Below are 27,924 nucleotides of genomic sequence, written 5' to 3' on the forward strand. Positions count from 1 at the left end.
TACCTCAGGTCCTTCAAGAAGAGGAAGAAGGTATTGGTAGGTGCCAAGGATATTGCAAACATGTACTATCCATTCTTAATGCTTGATTGATCTGTCACCTAATCTATCCATTGTCTTGGATTACGTTTATTATAAAGAAAGAAAAAAGTCTGCCAAAAGAAAGCTCTCCTCAAGTTGAGGGAATGGATAAGTGGATGAATCATCAAAGAACAATTAAGCTAAATTCTTCACACAAATTGAATTCCTCCTCATCTTCCAAAAAGCTTCTCTACCTACCGAAGTCAGTTCCCGTGGTATCTACATAATGCCCTTTTTCTTGTGGTGATTCCTAAGTGAAGCTATTATATGCATTTGCTTGGTTGGGGACAAGCGTGTTAGAATTAAACTTGTTCAAATTTTATAAAGAGATTCATTTCATCAAAAGAAAGGTTCATTGTATCAAGAAGGAGATTCATTACATCAAGAAAAAAAAAATAGATTAAAAGTCTATGAAAGAATAAGTTAAATTGATTGTTGGTTTTTGAAAAGGTTTCGAATGATTCATCTCGAATATAATTAATATAATCTATTTTTGGGGCTATATAAACCCTATATATTAGGTCATGAAATGAAAAGAGTTTTTGAATTTGTAAAGAATTTTCTTGAGAGAAATATAGAAGATCGAAACTTGTCTACTCTTCCTCTTGATAATTATATCCCTTCTTTCTATCAAGATGAACAAAGGGTACCAACATCTCCATCATGACAACTTTAATTCCACGAGCCTCTATACCTAACTACTAAACCATACTCTTTTCTTTATTTATCTTGATGAGAGAGTGGTAATAGGTCTTTTTGTCCACCCTTTTGGCCTTAGCAGACAGTGTGGATCAGAAGCATTGATGCAAGTGGAGTTGTTTTTCTGATCTCTTGTGGAGGAAGTACAAGTAGAATGTTGAGTGATAATAATGTGATCTCCCAAAATCTTGTATCACTTGCACTTGGAAATCATGGGAAAGTTGCATACCCACTGCCATTTAATCATGTTTCAGTTCCCCTTATTATATGAACTCAAGTGGTACTGAGTCTAATCCTCCTTCCCTTGGCACAAAACTCACTGATAACAAGTGGATGAGTTGATGTCTGAAATGGACTCTAAAGGCCACTTTCTTTATGGATGTGTTTGGGGAGGGAATGGTGTTGGGCAAAGGTGGCAGTGCAGCACAATCCAAATACTATGGTTGTTACTTGGATTTGTCCCCCACTCGATCATTAGCAATGAGTGATCTCATTATATGGGCAGCTTTCTGGTGGAGTTAACCACAGTCAACTCATCACAGATTCATGCTTTTTGCAGGCAATGTATGTAATGTAATCCAAAACTGAATTCTTTTGGATGTTTTTCATGATCTCAAGGAATTTGGAGGGTCACAAATAAATCTTTTTTGTGTCAGTAGCTTTTTTTCTTTTTTTCATTTGCATATGATCTTTTGTTAGGGTTGAAAAGAGAATAAGATTATATGGAGACTGAGAATTCAAGTATGAAAATAAATCCTTTGTGATTAAGAATGTGTTTGTTATATCAATATCTTGTGTGTCTTAAGGTTTTAATTGCAGAGAGATTCGAAGAAAAACACTTTGAACACTCGACAGTTTCTCACTGATGGAATAATGAATGTTAAGAGAAAGAAAAGTTCTTCGAATAAAAATGAATTAAATCAAGTTGATAGATACATCAGAAAGAAAAGATGGCCAATGAGACCACCAGACCTTATCAGCTCTCCTGATTTGAACTTTATTATTGATCTCTCTAATAGAGAGGAGTTTAGAGTGAGAGTGATACTAAAGATCATTTGTGTTTCTGCTGACTCACAACGTGAAACAGGAGCTGTTGTTCTGCAATGTTGTCATGGAAACCATGGTCTCTTCTGCTGGTTCAACATATGGCATTCATCTTCAAGATTTAGTAAGATTCTATGCATCTTGAAGATGCTCTTCCTTTCTCAAATTGACGCATTGTTTATCTCAAAATGATGGGAACCTCAAGTGGTTTGCTACTTAAAAGGTGGGTCATATTATATACGAAAACCTGGACATCACTCAAAGTTATTAGATGCTGTGCTTTAGGTATGACAATGTTTCTTTACTCCTAAGAACTAATAGAACGTGAGGATTTATATTTTTTATAGCTTCAATTTGTGTGTGTGTGTGTAGTGTTAAAAGCATAAATCGAACTAGATCGAGTTTAATTAACAAATCTAACAATAAATAGGTTTGAAATAAAATGAGAAAGTTGTAAAAATAAAACTCGAAGGAAAAAATATCGTCTTCCAATGGAACGACACAAGACAAAATACGACCGTCCTTCATATGTGCATGACACAGAGGAGTAACAGGAATTTTTTTTCAGTCTTGAAGTTTTGAATGATATTAATATCCCAAAAATAATTTTTTTTATATAAAGGATCGAAACAAGTGAAATCGTAAAAAAAAAAAAAAAAAAACAGGAAAGAGAGAGAAAACGACAATATTCAAATTTGAGTGTTCCTCGCTTGTTCCTAACACAAAGGCCAAATGCTTGTGTGTTAGAATCATCCAACGAAACTTGTACTGTAGGAGTGACTTTGGATCATCGAAATGCTTAAGCGGGTTCCTATGAAATATTTTCGCCTTATAATAACAGTAAATTATGCTCCATTAAGATTGAGTTGAAGTGGCTTTCAGAAAAAAAAAAAAAAATGTTTTGTCATGAGTTGATAATTACATTCTTTCCTTTCCTTTTTTCTTTTATAACCTAAATTTCTTTAGGTACCAATTGAGAAATATTATATTGTTTAGAACCTTCTAAAGTTTGATTGTAGTCCAAAATTGTAAAAAGGGGTATAGTTTTCCATGAAAAGGTGTTGTTATGTGAAGTATGACAACCTACCAGTCAAAATCCAATCAATAGGTAAGTACTTGGATTGGAAATCACAGCATTTAATAAGATATAATGCATATGGAATCTTAAAAATGAGAAGATCAGTCTTTTCCATACCTTCTACTCATCAAGTGCTTATGAAAAGTAGAAATGCAATGCTTGACTTGGTGCATGGTGTGACATCAAGTTTTTTCCAAGTTATACCATATTTTATGATGCCTACATCAAGATCAACAGTTTTATGTTATTTATTTATTTATTTATTTTTGCATTGGTACTATTTACATTGTCTATGTTGTTTATACCAAATGTATTGTTTATACCAAATGTATTGACAATGATGGCCAAAAATATTAATTTCTTTCTTTAAAACATTGAGGTCGATGGTGTTGATGTTCCATATCTATAATTAACTGAAGAGATAAATACTAAGAAAAATAGATACTTTTAAAATTATCCTAACTTAATTTATAGAAGTTAGCTAAATTGTGAATCTAGTCTTCCTCGTTGAAGCTATGTTTGTTGGGAAATCATAAAAAGCATCACATAGGTAATAAAAAATAAAAATAAAAATTAATTTTTAAAAATAATATTATCGAATCATCTTGCGAAGATGAGGAGCATAAAACTCAAAATTGACAAAATCATATAATTGCGTAAAATGGTTGAGACATTCTCGTATAGAGGAGATTTATATCCCCAAATATGTAGATCCCTATAGATGAATGAGCTTTTGCACTTCTCTCTAGTAATGATCCACGTAGCAAATGCAGCGGTGATGCACCTCCTCTCATAGCACATTCTTTCCTCATTCATGCACCACTATACTACAACAACCAAGAAAGAATCGATCCCTCTTGCTATCCTCTCACACTAAGAGAGGACAGTCAACTAGAGGAAGAGGCAAGGAAGAGATGAAAGATGTTGTGACTAAATGGGTCTAGCCTATAATCTCTTTAAGCCCTAACTTCTATACATAGAGAGCCATCTTTACTTACTCTAATGGATCCTACCTTAATGAATATTGGATCTTCATTTAATTATCTTGACTTAATGGATATTGAATCATCACCCAATAATCACTCTAATCCCTTTTGGGTCTCACCTAATGAATATGAAAAAATAATGACTTATTGGATATCTCATATCTAATTCTTTATTTGTCGCGTTGTCCACTATATATATATATATATATGTGTGTGTGTGTGAGACTCTTCCCAATATCGAGCTGGCCATGAGTTGCACATATCAGAAGTGTGTGACTCTTCCCAATATCGAGCTGGCCATGAGTTGCACATATCAGAACTCCTTCTGACTTAGTGAATTATTATCCTCATAATAATTTACTCTCATCAACTATTGATGTATTAGGCCACTACACTATTGGACATATATACTCTTTATTATTATGTATCTATAGTCCCTCATCCATCTAATATCTGAGAGATTGTATACAAAACATGATGCTATCATGCTCATATGATATCCATCCGAGTCTCACCTTAATCGGATTCTCCCAGAGAACTTCTCTCTTAATTTGATTCTCACGTTAATCGGATTCATTATGATCCGATTGACCATAGTCAAGGATTTGCTAAAGTGAGAGCATACAGGATATTCCTCTTATGATACCGACAGTGGAAGATCCTTTATTGATACTCAATTAACTTTATAAGGTTGCCTACTATTCCTAATGACCGTCTATATTAGATTTGAAACTTCCAAACCTATAAATTCGGTATCAAAGAATGAATTACTCAAACAATACACCTTTTATATCTTAAGTCTAAGGACCAGATACATAACTAGGATTACGAAATTATTATCTGATAATGAGGTATCATTAACTATTTAACATTCTATAAGCGGATTATTCAATTGACTCATTCTCTAATGAGCACCTGTACTATATCTCTAGTATCCCAACACAAATAGATATGAGATCAATTGATTTCATCATATGTACGAGTATATAGCACACCGATCTGTTCAGTTATCTCGATGTTCCTCTTGAGTAACCTATGATCGATAATATTTAGCGATCTGTGTTTGAAGGTGAATTGATCTCATTATTATGATATTATCATGATCTAATTCTTATTGCCCATATCCAAAGACTTCACAATATATATTAATTATCCAATATAAAATAAAAAATATCAAAATAAATATTAATAAAAAATATTATGCAACGTATCACACGTGTCATTATTCACATGATTGACTTTTACGACACATGTAACTAACAATGTTATTCCAAACCTTATTAATAGCTAAACCAATTAAATATTTTATATTTTGTGAATATTCCTTACAACAATAATAAGCCATAGGATCATAATTGGGAGTTTGACTATGTGTATATATTTTTTTTCTGCAATTGAGATAAGTATATGATAACAATCTTAGTTAAATTAATTTAAATGTTTAGTTATAATTTCTAGTTCTCTCTACCTTTCTTGGTATCATAGTTTTCTTATTATATAATTATACTATTTTAAATAATCCTTCCTCGTTTTATTTTTTTATTAAAACTACACCTAATTATTCGTAAATAAAAGTATTTCCTTTTGGTATCTTTCCTCTGACATCATATGTTTATCTCAACATCTCGTTATCCATATTTTTTTCGATTTTCATCGCTTCAACTCTTGTATGATAAAGTTATATATTTTTTTTCTTTTTCAAAGAAAAATGAATAAAATAAAATGAAATAAAATAAAATGTTGACTACAACGTTGTTCCTGGGTCAACCTCAAAAACATAGTTTGAGGGAGTAGGTTCATCTCTTCCATAAAAGAAAAACCGAAAACAGAATGATTAAGTTAAAAAGGAGATTCACATAGCATTGTGGTGAAGAGGGACAAGCAAAAGCATAATAATAACATCAATAATCTCACATCACTAATGGAAGAGGCCCAAAGAAAAGCATAACAAAGATGGAAGTACTTTTCAAGTGTGATGTGATATGTTTTTCTATACGTAGTTGGGAAGCTTGGCATCATCATACACCATAATTCCCACTACGATCTTGAGATTTTGATGCTATAGTGCTGTCTTATTTATATACTTGTCTCCTTATTAAGTTGGCCCACACTTTGCTTTGATTCTTCTCACTTTAGATTTGGAGCCATCTTATTGATGCAAATGTTTTGTTTTCTTCGAGGAGTACGGATTGCAAGCTTTAGACGACAATGGGGGGAGGAAAAGGCCTGCAGCTCATTGTCTGATCCTGTCTGGAAATTGTTCCATCACTTCGAATCTACAAACTTTGTGCTTGATCTACTAACATCACAATAGATTTAATTTCCTTCTTAGAAACTTAAGTGAGCTTTGTAGGCCACTCCAAGCAACACTAAGATAGTGCTGTTAGTTACTCATTAAAAAAAAATTGTTCTAGTAATTGTGATCTATGGTAATGGTATTTGGAAATTTGTTCCGAACCTCGGTAAAATTATTTCTCTTTAAATATTTAATATATTATATATATTAATCATCTTCGACCTAAGTTTAATGGGTTAATTGATTTATCAACTTCATTGAAGTGAAAATTAGTTGGAGGTATTAAAATCTCCACCATTCAAGTTCAGTATAGTCTAAATAAAATCCTAGTACGATGTATATGAGCTATAACCCTCAATGTATAAGTCTTCTTACTCCGACAGTCTTTTTCTATTTGAGTCTCCCATCATATCTTAATACTATATCATATCGTTTATTAAGATCCTAAATCAAAATCATTGATCAAAATAATTAAATTAAAATTAATAATAATAAATTTATTAGATCCTCGTAAATCAATCTTAGATCTTCGACAACAAAGAATCAAGATGATGATGATGATGTAGATAAGTTAGTAAAACCCACATAAAGAAAAATTCCATCCCCAAAAGCAACAGATGCTCTCATGTGGTAAGTTGTGTGCATCACATCTAAATCCAATGATGATAGTGATAATGAGCAGTTGGAGATGCCACACCTCCAAATGTCCCCTTTGCGAGCAAAGTCTTCCAACACTTGGCCAAATGCTTATATAAATACCACTCGCTCTTCACTTTGTTCCACCTCTCTCTCTCTCTCTCTCTCTCTCTCTCTCTCTCTCTTCCCAGCTTCTCCATCTCCTTCCCCGGAGCTTGTGGAGGGCACATGGATTAGGGTTTCCTGTAGCATCAGGAGAAGTCCCTTTTTGGACGAGCGAAAGAAAGAATCCTTCTCCAAGATTTGCTAAGCACCAGCGGTACATACGAGGAGAAAAGAAAGCAAGATCCGATGTTTTCTACATCTCCTCTCTCTCATCTCTATCCTACTTCTTCTTAGTCCGGGAACATTAGAATCCTTATGAAAAGGATCTTTCTTGCTTCCTGTGCTCACCACTAGTATTACCGAGCCTACTCTTCTCCAGATCAATATTAGCAAGCTCTGCGGCAGCTTCAAACCTTTTTGCTTCATGGATTGGTGGCGAGAAGCTGAATGTAAACGAGTTCATGATCCGTTCTTCTACGATCACCGCAAGGACAGCTCGGGGAACAGTTGCGACGTATTGATGAAGCCTCTGGTGATCGCCGCAAAGGCTGAGAAGTGCGTTTGGATCCCGGGGTCGATCGTCATCGGCGGCGGGCCGTCGGGGTTGGCTGTCGCCGCTTGCCTCAAGGCGAAAGGAATCCCCAGCGTCGTCCTCGAGCGGTCCAACTGCATCGCCTCGCTCTGGCAGCTCAAGACGTACGACCGCCTTCACCTCCACCTCCCGAAGCACTTCTGCGAGCTCCCCCTGATGCCGTTTCCCTCCTCGTTCCCGACGTACCCCACGAAGCAGCAGTTCGTGGCGTACCTCGAGGCCTACGCGCGAGAGTTCGACATCCGGCCTCGCTTCAATGAGACCGTCACCAGCGCAGAGTACGACGGGGCCCTCGGCTTCTGGAGAGTGAAGGCGGTGGCGATGGGCGGCAAGGAGGACAAGCGGGAGTACCTGTGTCGGTGGTTAGTGGTGGCCACAGGGGAGAACGCGGAGGCGGTCTGGCCGGATTTCGACGGGGCCGAGGACTTCAAAGGGCCCATCCTGCACACGAGCCTGTACAAGAGCGGCGACGCGTTCCGCGACAAGAGGGTGCTCGTGGTGGGGTGCGGCAACTCGGGGATGGAGGTCTGCTTGGACCTCTGCAACAACACTGCCCATCCTTCCATCGTCGTCAGAGACTCCGTGAGTTATTTACTGCCTTCATAGCGTAGACTCGATCTCACTGTTACATGCATCTTTGTGTCCAAGAATTCCCACCTCCAAAAATCCCAGCTTCTCATTGCACTTTTAAGGTCCGCTAGCTATCTATCATCACAGAAGAGCATAGATTTGATTTATTGTTAGTCAATTAATTACCACGTTATCTTTCTTTTATCCTTTTGACTCTGCCATCGAAGTGATCGCTATTGCCATTATCACACATCGACAACAGAGTAAAACGACAAGCGAACGTGTTGCACTTGCGCTTGTGATTGGACTTCACAGGACAAACACAAATCAGCACGTTAAATTAGTAGTTTTAGAAAGCTATTCTTTGGCATGCGAAGAAAGATGGATTCTACACGCAGGTTTGTCTGTCTGTCTTTTCTCACTCCCCACGCGGAGTTCACTCCCACTTCCTTTAATGTCCACCTCCACTGCTTTGGCTGCCCAAATTGCTGAGTGTCTTGGACCAAATGAACAAACAAATCCAAGGGTCCCAGTTGACCATGTACTTACTGCCAAGAGAAAACAATGGAACTTGCTCTGCATGCATCGCCATGGCAAGGATGCAGAGTGTGCACCCAGCTCGTGTGCGCGCGTGTGTGTGGCCGAAAAAGATGCATGCAGCTAACGCTATAGACAATTCATGCACAACTCATTCCATCTCAATCCTCCACCTCTTTTTGATCTCTTTTGGGGGTTATTCTATCGTGTGCAGGTGCACATCCTGCCCCGGGAGATGCTCGGCAGCTCCACTTTCGGGCTGTCCATGTGGCTTCTGAAGTGGCTCCCGGTGCGGATGGTGGATCGATTACTGCTGCTCCTTGCCCGCCTCATGTTGGGTGACACGGCCAGGTTTGGGCTACCGCGGCCCCAGGTCGGGCCCCTTGAGCTCAAGTCACTCTCCGGCAAGACCCCAGTCCTCGATGTCGGAACACTTGCAAGGATCAAATCTGGAGACATCAAGGTTCGTTATCTATCAAAAGAGAACCACCGCATCATTTGATTTCTCCTCCCAGTTGTTTGATGGTCTACACGCAATGCAGGTGCGACCGGGTGTAAAGAAGCTCTTAGAACATGGAGCAGAGTTTGTGGACGGTGGAGCAGATCGATTCGATGCCGTAATCTTAGCGACCGGCTACAAGAGCAATGTACCTCTTTGGCTCAAGGTATAACATGCATTTTGTTGGGGAAAAGAGAGCATGAGATCTTCCATCCGAAGAATTAAGAGCACAAGATGACATGGTATTCGTTTGGCAGGAGAAGGAGTTGTTCTCAGAGAATGATGGACTGCCGAGAAGACCCTTCCCCGACGGCTGGAAAGGGGAGAGAGGGCTATACGCCGTTGGATTCACGAAACGAGGCTTGCTTGGTGCGTCGCTGGACGCAAGAAGGATCGCTCAAGATATCGAACAATGCTGGAAAGCTGAGCTGAAGAAGATAATGATTTTCGCATGTCCATGAACACGATAAGCATGACGTAACAGTAGGTCTAGGGTTGTCCACCATCGATTGGTTTGAGTTGCGTTTGGATTGATGGAGAAGCTGTGTGGTAAAGATGAGGAGCGCTATGCTTTCACTAGTAATCTTGTACAGACATATATATTGCCATTTTTCGACTTTGAGTTGATATTGTTCTTAAAAGGAAATGGGAGTACCAGTAACAGAGAGGAGAATTCGAATCTCTCTTCTTCTCCTTCTTGCGATCTAGGGTTTGGGCAAGGCTCTTATCATATTGTGGCAGATGCGACTCGTGCTTATTATGAACCCCTCCGCCCCCCCCAACCCCAAAAAAGAAATCATATTGACCGGAGAGGTTCCTATCTCGAGGACCACCACTACTGCTTCATGAGGTTGGGAAAAGGATCTCAATGCCCCCTCCACCATTCGACGAACTGTAGATAAGATTACAGACGTAATACTCTGTTTGTCCATATCCTGCACATACGAACTCTTCCATGAAACTTTCCAGCTAGTTGCCTGCTCCCGTACCTTTCGAACCCCTTTGACTGCTTGGTGATTGTTAAGGCCGAAGCAAGCAACGCCCGACATCGTCGACCGACCGCACAAGCGGAGGTCAAAGGAACTCGCTCATGGAGACTCATGCCTTACCTCGAGACGGCTACGGTTGGTCTCGCACCGAGTTGCAGATGATGACGATCACTATCATCATCTTTGTTTCCACCTTTAAGTACTGAGAGGGAGGGAGGGAGGGAGGAAGAAATAGGAATAAAAGTGAGAGACGTAACTTGACCAGCTACATCGATCCACTAAGGGAGTCGATACCATGTGAGAAGCGGAGGCAAAAATGATTGAGGGAAGAAGGAAAGTGGCGGTCCCGAGTACAGTGATATACCTACAAATGAACAGGGAAACCACAGGGCTGGGGCTCCCGAAAGAGCTCCATCGACGCCCCCCACAAATGGGTGGGATCCCTCTGTCACCGCCGGATTCGGAATCGGTCCCGTCTCCTCGATCCACCTCGCTTTTTGTACTTCCAGCAACACAATCCAAGTGATCTTACGGCTGTCATGCCAGCTTAAACAAGTTGGAACCGAATCTATTTGCATCACCCAGCTAGCTGCTTCTCTTCTTCTTCTTCAGTATCCGATCAGCATTACAGAAGAAGAAGAAGAAGATAAGAGCAGAGATTAGCATAGGAAGGGATCAAAGTCCCATGTTGGGGTTGTGCAAGCTACCAAAAAGTGGCAGTCTCCTCCAGTTCTGCTGTTCCAGAGAGTGCATGCGGTGGCTACAGCTTTTGGTGTTTGGAGGAGTGAGTGGTGAATGGGTCCCCTGACACATGCAGGGCGAACAAGTGGCACTGAGCTACTCGATTGCTTTTACTGGCCAGCCTCGTTGTTCGCCATTACCAACGTTAGTCTCACTGTTACAGGGAGAAAATAACCTCAACCTACGTAAGAGGCCGCCCCACTTCCATGCAATGACATGGCCTGGGTAATTCCGAGACTGCACACGTGTTACTGCATTAAGCCAAGGATATGTGAGCGTCTGCTCGTCACTTTCATCATACCCTCTTCCAAAGTGTTGTTGCATTGCCTGCCCACGGAAACCGATAGATCACGCATCTGTTTTTCACTGCGTTCTCTCTCTCTCTCTCTCTCTCTCTCGCTCTCCCTCTTTCTCTCTTCCACTTCATGCGACTACTGCGGCAAGAAAGAAACAGGGACAGCGTCGTCAGTCTGTTGTCTCTCTCATCAACAGTGCGAGATCGAGAGAGGAGGGAAAGATGATCCACTGCCATCGTAAAGAAGGGCATGCAACGAGGCAGTGTCTACTGCCTCCTAAGAGGTGATTCACTGGCATGAAAGGTACTTAATTCACTGCCATCATCAACAGTTTTGGCCGCTTCTTATTCACCTCCTAAAATGATAGCCAGGGAATCTAGCAGGAATATAGAATCTCCCCCGTGGGTCGCATCTTCCTAATGAGTTGCACTCACTCACTCACTCACTCGTCAAGGATATCTTCCTAGGCATGAAGTTAGATAAGGGTTTTATGGCATACTTGAAAAAGACAAGAAGATAAAAAAACGTATAGTGTATGGATAGATTTGATATTAATGAACTGTGGTTCGAAGTAGAAATGTGAGGAGAGTTGAAGCATCCGCATAACGTATCTACGGTTTGAATCCAGCTCGAAAAGGTTGAGGGTATATATAAAGAGCTGAAGAGTTCTCGACTGAGATGATGAGTTTGAGGACAGAAGAAGAGAATCTGGAATATCCAAAAGCCTCCACGCTCATCTTGCCATCTATCAGACAAAATGCTCTCGGGAGGTCCCCATATATATGTATATATATATATTCTGCAGCCATTGGTTTGTGTGCGGAACGGAATTTAAGGAGGTGGCCTTTCTTCAGTTTGAGTGAGCAATACAACCTCAGAGGGGGGGGGGGGTCTGCAGAAATGATGAATGTCAGCAGGACCACCGACCATGGACAACTCAAATGGAAGGTGGAGGCTCATTGCGTTCCAACATCAACACTTACCTCAGACATGCACCCATATGTTGCCACTGCCTGTAGTCTCTTGCTGCAGCAAGCTCGTCCCTGCCCACCTGACTGACCCCATCCCCCACAACATCTTCATTTCATCTTCCTACTCCTCGCCCATTGTCAGTGCCGCTCCCAACCTGTAGCCCATCCACCACACTCATGAGAGGTCTCATGATGGAATCTTTAGCCATGGGGAGCTACATTTTGGCCAGCCAGGATGCCAGAAGCTTTGCGCCCATGTCGATCCTCTCCGGAATCTGGGTGAATGGGTGGATGACAGATCGTGCAGGACGAATCTTATTGCCCAGATATGCTTCGTACAACTATTATATGGTGACCCCTAAACTTTTGGAAAACTCTACATGAGGATAAGCTCATCACTCAAGGGGTGGTGTCTTCCTCGAACCCCTGAGCTCAGCAAGCTGCAATGGAGCTGCCACTAGAGCACTCACAGAGCTTTTCTGCTTCTTTGTTGGGCTTGTTATGGTGCTTCATTGCCATGCCATTTGAGCTGACAGGTCCCACGGTTTACATAACCAGTCCATCCATCACCATCTACTAGAGGAGAAGTGTCTTCTTCTTTTCTGCAGCTTTGGCATGGCAGTCCAAAGATAGTGTTTAGTGTTGGTAGCTGAAGGGGAAAACTCCATCCACCTTCACTCTTGCTGGGACTGTAGTGGATTTCTCCTTCCTCTCTCCCTCCTAAAAGCCCACTAGTGGGCTTTCTATGACTAAATCGGTATATAGATTTATATGGCTAAATAGGTATAATTCCACTAAATTAAGCTTAAATATTTTGGATCACATACTCTCAGGCCTAAAAGCCCAATTCAAGAAAACCCAACCCAACCCAACCCAACGACCGCAGTGGTGATCCAAATGCAATAGTTTTCTTCCACCTTATTTTACGTTACCCGTTGGGTTACCTGCCTTATGTACTCTGGGGCCCACCAAATTCTTCAATCAAAACCAAGGTAATGTCGAGGCCACTACGGCCCCGAATGCAATCTTTTTGTCCACCTCATTATTTGGTACCCGAATCTCGTACCTGCCTAAGGATGACTTGGGGCCCACTTTCGCTTCCATAAAATTCAATCACAAGCAAGGTGAGTCAAGGTGTAACGAAGCAGTGGGTTACACGTCACCTTGCCACCAGCCTCATCGTTCCCTGCGCCAAACCCCTAATCGGTGCCCACCACCAAATCCTTATCCTCTCCTCGTTCCTCCTCCGTTCGCATGGCGAGCATCGTGTGCTTCACCTCCGCCGTCAACTCCATCACCTCTCCGTCCAAGGCTTCTAGCTCCACTTCTGGTCTATCTCCCAAGTCCAATCTCCCCTTCCCAAACCCCACTCACCATGGTGCGGTCTCGAGGTTCCAGCCCCTCAGGGTTAAGGTGAGCGCCCATCTGATGGATCCCTCGATTCCAATTGAGCTTCTTTCGCTTAATCTCAGAATTGCTTCGATATGTGTAATTGTTGGTCTTTTTCCTTAGCAGGCTACTGAAAGCAGTACTAATAGTGGCACGAAACGAAACAGCATCGTCTGCGCTGATTGTGATGGGAATGGTGAGTGATCACCCCATGATTAATCTAATTTGCTTTGATATTGGATGTATGATTTCTCCTTAAAAAACGTTTTTTTACTACTTCCTGTTGCTTCATTAATTGTCCTGATGCAGAGCATGTGAGCATTTGAAGTATGGCTAGTACTAGCACTAGTTGTATCCGTTTGAGTATAGCTAACTTATTTAGAAGATACATCTTGCTTCTATTGATTATGATTATGATTATGATTATGATTATGATTATGATTAATTTATTATTTTGGTGTGTGGTTGTAGAACAGTAGTCCAATTAGCTCCAGATTCTGTGCCCAAGTTGGCCAAATATGAACAAGGGGACAACCGGATTTCTTTAAGAGAGGTCCTAGTGGTACTGACAAATTTTTTCCGCGGCCTATGATGATGTGCGTGGGGAATATTTGCCATTACAGCTTAAATACCTTGTTAGATCTCATTTCTTGATTAATTTTTTTGGGGAAATAGTCTTGTTGGGAGTCCAATAAATAGACAACACAATAAATGAAAGACTTAAGCTTAAGCTAGTAAGCTATGAACCAAGTTATATATGTCTTGCTCTTCGCTTTTACCTTTTCATTTATACCAGACTGACAAGTCTTAACATATTCTGACATAATCGGCTTTATACAACATCAAATCTGAACTTTGTGTTAGATAAGATATGCTAACTGAGCTTGGATTAAATTCAACTCATATATATCTCTCGAGTCATCTGAATGCTCTTGGTGGACATGTTATTCTGATTATTTCCCTCTTGAAAGCCAAAGGTGCATCTGTCCATTAGCCATGTGAAGTCATGCCTTTGCACCAGTGAATATTCCAAAATCCAAGCAAATGTATGAGCAAGTGGATCTGCATCTACTTGATCTTTCTCCTGGTTTTTTGTTAAATAATGTCTAACTTAGGTGCAGAGATAACTAAGATGGCAGAGATATTGTAACTTTTATGCCATTGAGATTACAGATGCTATATACATTATTTCTTTATTATTCTCTTTTGTTTTTTGTTTTTTTCTTTGTTTTTTGTGGCAAGGATGCATGATATCCGTTTATCTGTTTTGCACCAAGAATGCAGCATATCCAACAAACATGTGATCGGTGTAGTTACAAGTTATGGCCTCAAATATAAATTGTGGGGAGGTTTTGCTTGTATTCCATTATATTAGGAGGACTATGGCTAGGATGCTGAGTTTTGTTGTCTATTTACATTTTTGCACTGAACCAAGACCAGCGTAGTTATTTTTATTTTCCCTCGCTTAAGGCATCTGTTAATACTGGTTTTAGTATTATTTGGTTCACCACTGGTATATTCGGATGCTAACTTCTTATGCCTTTTTCTTTTGGACCAACGGGTGCAAAACTATGCACGCAATGCCAAGGCACCGGTGTGAACTCTGTTGATCACTTCAATGGTCGATTTAAAGCTGGAGCATCGTGTTGGCTTTGCAGGTTAGTAGTTGATTAAATATATTTACTTCTAGCATATGAGCAGCTTTCTCTTGCACTTGTGGATAATTGCAGGAGCATTGATGAAAAGAGAATATTTTATAACTTTAGACCTTGAATTGCTTGCATGATTAGAATGAATGGTGCTTGCGAGTTGTATAGTAAACTTGTGAATTTAGCAGATGAAACAGATAAAAAAAGATTGATGGATCATAATATTGACTGAGTTTGGTGTTTGACAACAGAAGAAATTTTACTATTTGGTAATGATCATTTTGGAAGAGAGAATTTATAACCTAATCATATCATGTGCAGATCTTGAGGTAAGCTGCATACGGAGATCAATTTAAAACAGTAAGGCAACTTAAGAAACAGTTCAAAACTCTTTACCCTCTTTGGTGATTGAAAATCATACCAGATGCAGTGATAGGGTTTCTGCAGAATATCATTTTTGGCATCACCTCCAATCTGGATTACCTCTTTTTGCATACAGCCATAATACCTATCCTTAATTAATAAGAGATGTGTGTCAGTCTTTACCATGACATGAGTTGAACTGAACTAGCTTATGACTGAATCATAAGTTTAGCATTCTCAGGACTATGCTTGCACTAAATTTGCCTTACTAGAATCTAGCTTTACCTTTTCATAGTTGTAGGCTGAATCTTAGGTTTTAGGATAGAGGTGTTGGGTGCCTCAGACTTCAATGACAAGTTTCATGTCCAGATTTCATTTCCATATGTCTAAGATTATCCTGCTCTGTTTATCCCTATATTTTTTATATTGTTTGCTACACCTTAAGGACGTAAAATTAGTAAATTTTCAGGTGTTCGATAGCCTAAAACCGAAGAGAAATAAATCTCGTGTCTAATTTTTCTGACAAGTGAGTTGCATATAGTAGCGAAGTTTATGAGTTGCTGGTGCTTATTCTGGTTACCTTTGCAGAGGTAAGAAGGAGATCCTATGTGGGAACTGCAATGGTGCTGGCTTTTTAGGTGGCTTTATGAGCACATTCGATGAAACTAGTGGATAACTTGTCAAGATGCCCAATGGTCATGTTGTGATTACTGCTTATCGAAAAATCTAGGTTTCCCTTGTTGAGCATTGGACTTAGTTTGCCTGAATCTTTGTGGGAGGCATTTGAATCTTCTGCTTAATTAGATCCACTTATGTATTTTAACAATTACCAATTCATTTGCAAAGCCTACTACTACTGTATGTTGTTTACTTAACATTAGAAGTTGATGTGGGAAGACATGTACATTTGTGAAATGCTAACACATGTTTGCATATATATACTCTTAACTTAGAACAAGAAGGAGAAGACTTTTATAAAAGAATTGATCAAGTCAATCTTAGGAAAAAAAAACTAAATAAACTTAATCAAGGAGCCTACTTTCAAACCTTAAATCTTTCAAAATATATAAGTATTTGAGGAGTATAATATATGGTTGCAAAGATCTCATGACGATCTACAAGCAGGTATCAAGATCCAATCAATTAAGAACATCACGGGAAGATTATTTTCAATAATTATCTTACATTGTTAGTTAATTAATTTTAAAATATAAATAAATATAAATAAATATCTCCTCTAAACTTATACAATCATCCACACATAATATCTTCAGGAAAGGTCTTTTTTTTATTATAATAAGGAGTTGGTCTTTTTTTCATCCTCTTTTACATTTTATTATAAGGAGTTGATATCACTTGTCTTTCTTTGTAAGGTTATTTTTCTTTCTAATAGTATTTTTAATTTGGTTTTCATTTTACGTCAGCTCGGAAGACATCAATATCACTCCAAGATGATGCTTAGAAGCACAATTAATAGGAAGCTTACAAGCATGCCCATCCAAACATAAATAAATAATGAATCACAGTGACGTGCTTGTTGTTTGTTTCTGCTTCTACTTGTCATAATCTCTAAACCCTAATAATGTAATTATGATAAGTGTTTTGATATGTTTTTATCCTCATCACAAGATTTGCTGATGAATCAACGACTTTTAAGAGGAATATTTCGGTGGGTGGGGGCGAGTGAAAGAGATGTTGCTGTGCGTACGAATACCGACGTGACATTCGCTTTATGTGCACGGTGCACAAAGGTATCTCCTCGCCTTACCCAACCGTGTCGGCGTTGGTGCTTCGTGCCACAAGCTGAGATGCCTTTTGTCCCTATTACATTAATCTTTTCTACAGTGACGCTCTTGTTTCTGAGCTTTTTATCTCTTCCAACCCCTCCTCGTTCTATATCTGTAGTTGCAGGCATAGATTGGTAAGAGAGATAGATAGATAGTGTGTGAGAGCGAGAGGAAAGTGAAGCCATCCTATACACTCCACTGGGAGGGAGCTGGGAGATGTCTTCCTCTGTGCCACAGGAGGCGGTGAAGGTGAAGCAGATGCAGCACCGGAAGGAGGAGGATGGGTCGAGCGGCTCTGCGTCTCGCCGCCTGCCGAGGATGGAGCGGGCGAGGAACGAGACGGTGCCGGAGTGGAAGGTGAAGTGCCTCTGCTCCGAGTACGGCGTGCCGGTGATCATAAGAGGCAGCTTGCTCATCGGAGGCTGCTTCTGATGGTGCCAAACAAAAGGCGTATGTGTTGAGCGAGCTCGGAGACGGTGCTGTATGCTCCAGCGTCGTCGTATGTTATGCCATGTATTCTCATCTTCTCTTCCAGCATCGCATAAGGTGTGTCGTATGTCAAGTTACGTAGAAATCCATGTCGTCGTACGATGTTGTGCCATTTTACGGTATGGTATACGTATGTTGTTACGTATTCACCAAACTCTTGTCCGAATATGTCTTCCACACATTTTAGGATGTGTTATTAGTAAGTAATCAAGAAATCATGAAACAAAACACTTTAATAACATGACAAACACAGGGAAAGCTCATGCAATCAATCTTTTGGTCATGTATCCGGTAAGATTGGAAGGTGATCATCACACAAACAAGTAATGCAATCATCAACTATAAATTTATTTGATTTTTAAATGGTTGCTTAAATGATGTATTTTTCTTTATCATACTCCATCTCCTTTGTCATGTATCAATGTGTTGCTTAAATAGTTGCTTAAATGTGTTTATGAACTTCCATTTAAACATGATCAATCTCCTTTGTCATATATCCAATCTAGGAATATTCAAATCGGATCGAATCGAAACAATCTAGAATTTGTTTGACCCAATTATAAATAATTTAATTTTAAGGATAATATTCTTGGATTCAGTTAATTGGTTTAGATCAAATAGAGCCGATTTTACAAAATTTCTTTGGGTATTGAATTCCACAATTCCAATGTCAATTTCACAAATAATATAAGCCTAATTTAATAAAATTTTATTGTACGATTCTATCGGACTAAGATTTTGATTCGATTCATTTAAAAATAAAATATATATTAAATTATTTAAAATTATAAATCATTTAATTGAGCCACATTAATTCCTTATTTTAACCCAACTTAACCAAAAACTGATTTGCTTTTGTTCGATCCATAAATATGAAATTTAAAAATTAAAATTTAAGAAATATATTCCAATTATGTTTTTATTTTATTTTTAGATAGTTGCTCAGATCACGTACTTATCATGCAATGTATATTATATATACCCTTTATATATAATATGTATATGTATATATACATTAACAGATTAATGAAAAAAGACGACTTTTCTCAAACAATCATCCAAATTCTCAGTTAGAGAGAGAGAGAGAGAGAGCAAATCCAAAGGACTTAGAGATGAGCAACGCGAAGGAGCCGTCTTCCGTGGCAGTACAGGAGGTGGGCAAGGTGAGTACCAAGGGAAACACCGGGCAGAATGAAACGAAGGAGGGGTCGAGTGGCTCGGCGTCTCGCCGGCCCGGGAAGATCGAGCAGGTGGCGAACGAGGCGGTGCCAGAGTGGAAGGTTGAGTGCCTGTGCAACGAGTCCAGTGTGCCGGCGATCATCAGAGGGAGCTTTCTCGGTGGAGGTGGCTTCTAATGGAGGCAAGGCATCGTATATAATGAATGTCATGAAACCCATGTTGTTAATAACATTACTTATGTTCTACTGTTAGTGCAATTTTTGCTCATAAATTGGGTCGTTTATTGGGAGGAAAAAACCCTTAATTTTCTAGACACTAAAACATTTTTATTTTTATTTTTGAAGAAAATAATGATAAGTTAATGCTATATATATATATATATATATATATATATATATATATATATATATATATATATATATAATCTCAAAATTACAAACAAATTACAAAATGATTAGAATAAAAATAAAACCGCATTTTTCTCCGCCGTCGATATTAAATCTTCCGATCAAACGGCTGTGAGCGATTCGATCGGGAACAAGTCGCCGTCTCCCTGGAAACAATCGTCTTCCTTGAACGGCTCGGAACCGATCAAACCGCCCGTTAGTGTCTCCGTCGGATCGTCGAAGAGACTCGGCATCGCCTCCTCGAAGGGCAAAAAGTCGGCCACCACGCCGTCTGGTATGGTGATGTCGGTGGTGAGTAAACCACCGTTCTCGTCAGCGAATGAGGAGAAGACGTCGCGGAGGACGGAGGTTAGGGAGGAGAGGTTGTGCGATTTCCGGCCGTAATCGAATCCGCCAGTCGTGGAAGTGAGGTCGGTACCCAAGGGGCACTTCTCATGGGGCGTCAGGGAAGACGGCGCAGCGGAGAAGTTGGTGGTGGCGTCGGGGCCGCGGAGCCGGACGGCGGCCGAGTCGTAGACCATGGCGGCCTCCTCGGCGGTGTCGTAGGTCCCGAGCCACACCCGGACGCGCCGCCATGGGTCGCGGATCTCCGCCGCGTACTTGCCCGAGGGCCGTCGCCGGACGCCGCGGAACAAGGGACCGGCCTTGCCACAGGCGGAGACACCGGAGGCGTCCAATTTCTTCCTCTTCCTAGCTGGCTTGCCCTTTCTGCCGCCCGCGGGACGGGGCTCGAAGCGGATCTCCTGGACGTAGCGGCGGACGGCACCGCGGCGGTCGACCTCGTCGCCGGAGGAGTCAGTGGCATCGTAGTCGTCGCAGAAGATCCTGACGGTGCGCTCCTGCGAACGCGGCGGGAGGGGCTTCGGCGTCACGTCGACGTGCTCCGTCCGCTTCATACAACCCTTCAACAACGTACCCTCCATGGCTCCACACAGTGCATGTAAGCTCAATCCTCTCCTATTTTATTCTCTTCTTCCTCCCTGCAACCATCAATCCAAGAGACCCAATGAATGCAATGGAAACACGAGAGGACTACCACTCTGCTCCTCCGCTTTAGATAGGCCAAAGATGCCCCATTTGAGCAGAAGAGCAGAATTCCTCTGCTATATATCCACAAGTAGCAAAGATAAGCTAAAGCAGCAAAGCTCTACGGATTTGTAGCATCGAGAACCAACCCAGAATCCCCAAACCACAAGAAATTACAGCACCGAGAGAGATGAAAGGAAGAGGAAGTACAATGGAAAGGGGGGCGAGAGAGAGAGAGAGAGAGAGTGAAGAATGGTTAGGATGCTTACCTCGAGAAGAACAAAAGAGAACCGAGACTGGGCGGAGGCGGCAGTGGGCTGAGCCTGAGAGAGCACGTCGCGGTTACTACAAGCTAGTCTATGGCAGCACAGAGAACCTCTGTTTCGGGAAGCAGACCTCCTCTGCTACTTTCCGTATCCCTATCCACTGAGGAGGTCCTAAGAAGAAGATAACGTAACAGAGAGGGAGGGAAGGGTGTTTGGGTTGGTTGTGGTAATATCGTGGGTTTTCCGATTGAAGGCTGTACAGTGGCTTCTTGCGAGTGCAAGAAATGATATAATTAATGGTTCCTAATCTGATTTAATTTGATTTGGGGGAAGGCTTCTCTCGTTTTCCATGTGTTCTTTCCTCGAATTTTATTACTCATCTTCTATTTTTCTGAATAAATACATGAAAAAAGAAAAAGTAAAAGACTAATAGTAATATAGTGAAAAAAATTATATCGAAGCAATTAACCTAATCAAAATGAAGCAATCAATGCAAAAAGAATAAAAATAAATCTAAAATGCTCTTTATATAAAGGCCTAAAGAAGGGGTCTATTGTGGGCCTTTAATGGCCGAGTACTTTAGCTCCCAATAATTAACTGTTTCGGAATAATCTACTAAACCCGATCGAACAAAAAAAAGCAATATAATTATGGATATAAATATGGTTCGATCGCTTACGAACCGAACCGGGTTTGACCAGACCAACTCCGGGACGCTCGCAAAAGATGTAGTTACGAGGTTCTCTCCTTCATCGGATGAAACATCTCCGAAGTCTTCCGCTCGCTCTTCTGCAGACCGTTTCTTGCAGCCCCGGTCGATTTCTCCCATCACCAGAAGCGAAATCGGCGTACGACTCGTGAGCGGACGATGGAAGCGGCGACGCCTCAGCCGGTTTGCGCTATGGAAGCGCTCGATCTGCTTAACTGCGCCGTCGACACCCCCTTTGACCGCGACAGGTGCCTCCGCTTCCTGGACGCCCTTAGGAGCTGCGTCCTCGAAAAGGTAATTTTATGATCTTATTCGTTCGCCTTCCTGTGTGCTTCGAGTCGGATCGTTCGTTTTTTTGCGTCCCATTGGGTGCGGGCGTATGTGACCGACATGCCGTAGTGTGAAGTTTGTTACGCTCATTTTGTCGAACAGTTGGTGGGCGGCGTTGGGCTGAACTGAGAAATTTGAAGTGGACATGAAGTGCAGCACATTCGAACTCTTGAGTGTCTTCTTTGGAGTGAAACAGATGGGTTGGATTGGTGGCCATCGCGTTACCTTCTTATACCTTTAAAACTAGTACTCGCAATAGTGCTACTTTATATTACGAGAAAACAAAGAAAAATAATTGTTGAGGCTCAAGCATTTCGATAAGGTGCACCAGAGGGGCATGACAAATAGGTTTCTATTCAGCTGCGTCTTGTGCACTATTGCTTGTAACTATGTTGAATGATTATTGCTATTGTATCTTTTGTTGTATGTCTTTTCATGGTAATTTTTGTGGTCATCCTGCATCATGTGTGCAGAAGAAAATGATTCTACCAGCTGAGTGCCAACTGGAATAAGTTAATAGTATTTGCAATCATAAAACTTTGAATAAGAAGGAACTTAACAAACCTGCGTGAACCATTCCGATAATACCATCATAACAATATTTGGTGAAATAACCTAGATTAATTTTGTTAGGTCCATGATACAATTGCTACGTTGGTGGTGATTTCGATGTTACTGGTACCCAGGAAAAGGCTTCTTCTTTACGTAATAATGTTTATTTTCTTTCGTCTTCAAGGCACTTGAGTATTTCTAACTTATGCAACTGAATATTGTCGAGACAGTCAGCTAACATTGTGCGTTTGTGCTTTATGCCTTCAATCTTGTCAGTAATGTTTTGGAGCTCCTTGTTAATGGAGCTACTTGTCTCTCCACTTTTCGATGGTCGTTAATCTATTGAGTCAAGATGGATATGTTATTGACTGAAGCTTTTGTTTGTAGTAGTGTTTCTCTGTTAATTATAATTTGAGATTTAATATAGGTCATGCCTTAGCTACTACTTTTAGTTTTCTAAGAGCTTTTTTGTTTTACTTGGATGAACCTTACAAGTATTTTCTATTGGGTGTGCTCTTGTTGTCATTTAGCCCTGTGGAAAACATATGCTGGCTTTTTGATTGGTGTGTTACAATGCTAGTATTACGTATCAAGCCCATACATCTTTAAAAGCTGCTTGACATGTGGCACATCAGTGGTAGGGTATCAACAAAATTCTTAGAATATGATCATTTAGAACATGTAGATTGAAGCTGTTCTCAGATTCTGTTGGTAGTTGGATAATATCATCAAATAGGTTGAGTCGTCAGAAGAGCTCTAACCATTGATAGCTTAACTTGTACGTAGACGATTTTGCCACCAACGTTTCTGTTTTTCTCCCTTAACAAACCTGATAATGTCACCTAAAACCTTTTCTCTTTTATTCTTTATACATCTCATTAAAATGAGTGGATGTTTGGTTGTTTTCTTTTAAAATAAACAAAGCAAGAATACACATATTGTTGATGTGGTTACCTGTCATGCAGTATCATAAAAAAAAAAGCAATCAGAAATAGGTAACTATTGTATGATTTCATTTCTTATTGAAACAATTTTTAAATACTTATATTTATAGGCCATTATATAAATTGTTAACCAAAGAATCAGACTCCTTGCTAGTTCATAAAATTCTGAAAATGAAAAACATGGTAACTATGTATCTAAATTAGGTTTCTGCTAGGTAAGATCATTTTATGGTTTTTAGTAGAGGGTTCTATAAGTTAACATAAAGATGAAGTCTAATTGAAGATAATTTAAATTTGGTATCAACAGAAGGTGGTAATGTTGGATAGACAATTTGAACTTGCATGGATTGGAAGTCAGATTGTATCAGCAGAAATCCCCAGCAGTGGTTAGCCTGGTACTTAATTTTAGTGGGTTAGATTGGTCTTGTCTTTGATTCAGCTTTGACATCTTATATGTAATTTCTGAGGACTATTTGTGTCAGTTTCAGATCGGTTTATTCATATGATACAGCTGGACAATGTTCTGTTTGTCTATGCTCGTGTGTTAGTCTGGGTGTCATTTTTAATGTTGGATGAGTTAACCAACACCTTAACATTTTTTGTAGAGGAGTCATAGCTAGGATGAGAGCTGGTGTCAGTTACCTGTATATGAGGGAGCTGCCACTAAAAACATGATGTACAGTACAATATGTGCAGGATAAATGTGTTTTTCTTTCCGTCATGGCCTTCTATTTAGTATACATCATTCTATTTTCTTCTTTTCTTTTCCTTCTTCACTTGTACGTTACTGGTCTTTCTGCTTGAATGTGCTGCTCAAACTTAAAGCTTCTTCTGCATTTGTCAATGATATGTCAAGATCACTGCATATATGTCAACGCTTTGTCTTCTTTTTTAAATGGGTTTAAAGTTGAACTTACCAGCTATATGTTTGCAGGAACACCATACTTTACTGTCATTAGACATATTCAATTAGTTCTTGTTCTATTGTTAAGAGGATGACCAGCATGTAAATCTATACAACCATGTGTTTGTGAATAAACTAATTGACATCTAGTATGTTAAGAAGTTGTCTCCAATTATTTGTAGTCTATATTAAACCGGGTTAACTAGTGATTTTGCCTCAGGGATGAGAATGTTCTGGATAAATATTGTTTGAGTGAGCTTGCAGTGTTAATAAATTCCATTTATTGCACTTAGGTCTTCCAGGTAGCTATGACTATGATAAACATCTGAGAGAAAATTTGGTAAATATTCAAATTCAAGGACATGTGGTGCATGCTTTGAATAATTTTTCGTCATATTTTGGCAGAGAGACTAGTACCTGCACTGAAAACTGATTACATTTTTCTAGAAAACTAGTTTGTTAGCTTTGCTGATGTTAGTCTTTCCATTTAAGCCTTTATCAATTTAAGTGTATCTCGATCAAGGTCTGTCATACCGAAGCGTACCGCCCATACTAGACGGTACGTACCGGTCCGATAGGTTACCGGTACGCGGACCGCCCGGTACCACTACAGTGCTACAGTACTATACTATAGCACTACTACAGTATGAAAAAGTATAAAATTGTTCGGTACACCAGGGTGTATCGCTCGGTACGCCCTGATGTACCGCTCGGTACACCGGTGCCATACCATATCGAGCCCAGGTCGAAACGCCAGTACGGTACGGTACGACGAACCTTGATCTCGATGACTAGTTCGTCCTGAATATCATGAATCCCACATGACATTAAGATGTGAATTATTTTTCTTTGCCTTCATCTTTGCTAGAAAATAAATTGAGAACTTATTGCTATTCATTAAATTCATGGAAATAAAAATTTATTTTTCTTAATATTGTTAACAAACAATATTAAGAAAAAATAAAACTTGATTTTCATGATATCGCTTCGATAGAAAATAAGATAAGAGAAAATCGTTTAGGATAGTATGGGCATATGCCTAGGAGATCTCCAGATATGGTAGACAGAAGAGACAAAATGATTAATGTTAATGGTACAAGGAGAGGTAGAGAAAAACCTAAAAAGAATTTAATAGAAATTAAAAATAAAGATTTAAGTATTTTGAACTTAACTAAACATATGTCTTTTTCCAGATCTCAATGACGACAAAAGATCCATGTAGTCGACTCCAAATAGTTAGGACTTACGGTTTTGTCGTTGTTGTTAACAACTCAAAGTCATATTTCCAATATGTCAGGGTTCTTAATCTCGTACCATACCGATGTACCGAGCTTTGCTTGGTACGGTATGACGTATCTAGCGGTATGCCTAAAATAGGCATAAAACTCTCCGAAAATACATGAAAAATAAAAAAAAGGTTAGGATAAGATTTTTAAGTTAGAAATAAATATACATTTAGTATAGTTTTAGTAAAACTAATGTAAATTAGGTAAAAATATTGTCACATTTTTTTTGGGCTTTGAGGAGTAGCTTTGTGCAAGGTTTGCAATATTGGTCCGATCTGAATTGTTCTTCCTCTTAATCCTCTTAAATTTGATTCAATCCACAAATCGTTGCTTTGTTGAGTATATAAGAGTGAAAATGTTCGAATAAGAGAGAGAATGTGAGAAAATAAGTTTGGGAGAGTTTAAGAGAATGTAAGAGTGAAATGGATTGAAATAAGAGGGGGAAAAGGGTTTAAAAAACCTTAAGGAGGCTCCAACAGTCAAATTGATCGTTGGAGCACTGTTACCATTCGGTAACGATAGATTTTGATCGTTATCGCCTAGTATAGCCTCGTATCGCCCGATACGAGGCCAAATGGTTGATACCACCTGGTAGCGGGCGGTCTGCATGCCGGTTTGCTAGCAGACCGGTACGTACCACCCGTATCGAGCGGTACGGTACGGTATTGCAAACCCTGCAATATGTACTTGGAAGTGCTGTAGATTTATAAAAATTAGGGAAGATGGATCAGTATTAAGTTGCAAGTTAGCTTATGGGATGATCAAAGCCGCTTATGAGTGGGCCATTACTACAAATGCTTTCTCTTTAGTTATTTTTTTTTGGCATGCACCGACCGATAATTGGAGCATAAGCTATCAGGAGATTGTTCTTCCCTGACAGATGCATGGTTTTGGTGAATGGTAGTGCAAGATTTTGAATCTGTTTCATAACGGCCTGAGGCAGCAACATGTACAAATATGATGCATTGTCTTTCAATTTTGTAAACTGAACAATAGAATGATTGACGTGAGTTTGCATCAGTGCATGAACTTGCTAGGCTTCAATAAAAAGTTTCCCTCAAGAACTTTAATAGGCACAAGGGACTGGATGGCCATACAATGATCAGTATATATATATTTTTTATTTGAGTTGCCATTTTTTAACCTAGTTATGTCATTACAATTGGAAGGACAACTTGCATCTAACGTGGTTTGATACATTATGTTAATATGTTGATGTTTTCATTGTCAGAAAGTGAAAAAATTTTCGGTGGCAGAACAAGGCCATGCAGCTGAAGCTCCAAAGAGAGGAAAATCTCTGAACACCAAATGAAAAATGAAGCCATCAAAAGGCACCGGAGAAAATTTTCCCATTCTTGGTACACACTATCTTGTCACCCATTTTTCCTTTCATTCAGTTGCTCAATTGAAGCTGCAGTTGGCTATTGTTACAGGAAGTTAAATAAGATTGAATCACATATGGTGAATGTGTTATTTAATTTGCATTCCTCCAATGTGATAGTTGTGTTGCCTGAAAATGGATCCCTTTGTATCCTCCTCATGTTGATTGGCATGGAAATGGATTCAAGCTCAAGCCCCACAAGGGAATAGATTGGGAGTTTGAAGTATCGACGCGGATGCGAGAAGCTGATGTGAAACGTAAGTTCTCTCGGTCCCTCTAATACGTAAGTCACTCGAGTTCCTCCTATTTATAGTTCGAGTTCCCAGTGCTAGTTGTTTGGATAGTTATGTATGTTAGAATGACCATTGAGGTGGCATAGTTAATATCAGTGACCTAACCACCTCTAAGGTGGTTGTTTCAATCATCCAAGTAACATAACGATCGATAAGTCGGTCATTGACACGAACTAACCACCTATAGGGTGGTAGTTTCAGCCGTTGAGGTGGTACAATGACCACTAAGTTGTTTGATAATGGACCCAACCACCACCTCAATTTTGGATTGTAATGATGTTTGACTTGTTGAGATTAGAAGTGTGTCAAGTTAGCCAAATTGAGATGAGAGACTCAATTTGGCTTATGTCCATCTGTGTATTTTTCACCCTTCATCCTTCCTCAAGCTCAGCTCGAGATGAGACACTCTACAATAATAGGAGATTGGAAAAGCTTACCAAAGTCTTTTTGGCGATCGACCATAGCATCTAACTAAGATGCATAAAGGTGTGAACAATGACCGATGAGTGAGACATTAGTCGACCAAGGATGATTCCTCCCCTCCTGTGTACATAGAAACAAAGGGAAGGCCATTGAACCACTCACTCGTGCCACTCCTTAAAGCGTACTAGGAAACGAACGACGCATCAACACATCAGGGGCATGGCATCCAATATAGCAAAATGTCTTGTCTTCTTGTGTGTTACTCACCGTATCGAAATAAATGATCCTTTGGAAGAGGAGATGTACGTGGTCACCTTCTTTAAGGAGACAGTAATATGGATTTATCTCCGTCCCCACAAATGTGGTTTGGACTTGGTAGAAGATGCATGAACGTGTCAACGTCCACTGAGATGACCATCATGACCTTCCA

General features: G+C 40.0%; 3 protein-coding genes and 1 long non-coding RNA gene across 8 annotated transcripts; 3 read left to right on the forward strand and 1 right to left on the reverse strand.

Moving 5' to 3' along the window:
- The first annotated feature begins 7,001 nt into the window (after positions 1-7,001).
- Positions 7,002-9,760, forward strand: LOC135613385 (indole-3-pyruvate monooxygenase YUCCA2-like). The gene is made up of 4 exons (XM_065110413.1): positions 7,002-8,096; positions 8,836-9,084; positions 9,164-9,286; positions 9,378-9,760. The coding sequence occupies exons 1-4, from the start codon at positions 7,347-7,349 to the stop codon at positions 9,579-9,581; spliced, it is 1,326 nt and encodes a 441-aa protein (XP_064966485.1). The 5' UTR covers positions 7,002-7,346; the 3' UTR covers positions 9,582-9,760.
- Positions 9,761-13,271: 3,511 nt separating this feature from the next.
- LOC135609837 (protein BUNDLE SHEATH DEFECTIVE 2, chloroplastic-like) lies at positions 13,272-16,393 on the forward strand. 5 transcript variants are annotated; one of them, XM_065103533.1, is made up of 3 exons: positions 13,272-13,530; positions 13,630-13,702; positions 13,983-15,060. In XM_065103533.1, exons 1-3 carry the CDS (start codon positions 13,372-13,374, stop codon positions 14,096-14,098), a joined length of 348 nt encoding a protein of 115 aa, XP_064959605.1. In that variant the 5' UTR covers positions 13,272-13,371; the 3' UTR covers positions 14,099-15,060. The 5 variants fall into 5 exon arrangements, with proteins under 5 accessions (XP_064959605.1, XP_064959623.1, XP_064959615.1 ...); XM_065103551.1 differs by having other exon boundaries at positions 13,279-13,530; positions 13,978-15,060; XM_065103543.1 differs by lacking the exon at positions 13,983-15,060 and adding an exon at positions 15,095-16,393 and having other exon boundaries at positions 13,282-13,530; positions 13,633-13,702.
- A 3,034-nt stretch (positions 16,394-19,427) lies between these two features.
- LOC135609850 (ethylene-responsive transcription factor CRF2-like) lies at positions 19,428-20,925 on the reverse strand. The gene is made up of 2 exons (XM_065103570.1): positions 20,676-20,925; positions 19,428-20,360 (listed from the first exon to the last, which is right to left on the reverse strand). Exon 2 carries the CDS (start codon positions 20,301-20,303, stop codon positions 19,482-19,484), a length of 822 nt encoding a protein of 273 aa, XP_064959642.1. The 5' UTR covers positions 20,304-20,360; positions 20,676-20,925; the 3' UTR covers positions 19,428-19,481.
- A 196-nt stretch (positions 20,926-21,121) lies between these two features.
- Positions 21,122-26,890, forward strand: LOC135609855 (uncharacterized). Its single transcript, XR_010485952.1, has 2 exons — positions 21,122-21,675; positions 26,629-26,890. It is a non-coding gene; the product is annotated as an uncharacterized LOC135609855 (long non-coding RNA).
- The last annotated feature ends 1,034 nt before the right edge of the window (positions 26,891-27,924 follow it).

The sequence above is a fragment of the Musa acuminata genome, chromosome BXJ1-2 (assembly GCF_036884655.1).
Source record: "Musa acuminata AAA Group cultivar baxijiao chromosome BXJ1-2, Cavendish_Baxijiao_AAA, whole genome shotgun sequence".
Classification (NCBI taxonomy): domain Eukaryota; kingdom Viridiplantae; phylum Streptophyta; class Magnoliopsida; order Zingiberales; family Musaceae; genus Musa; species Musa acuminata.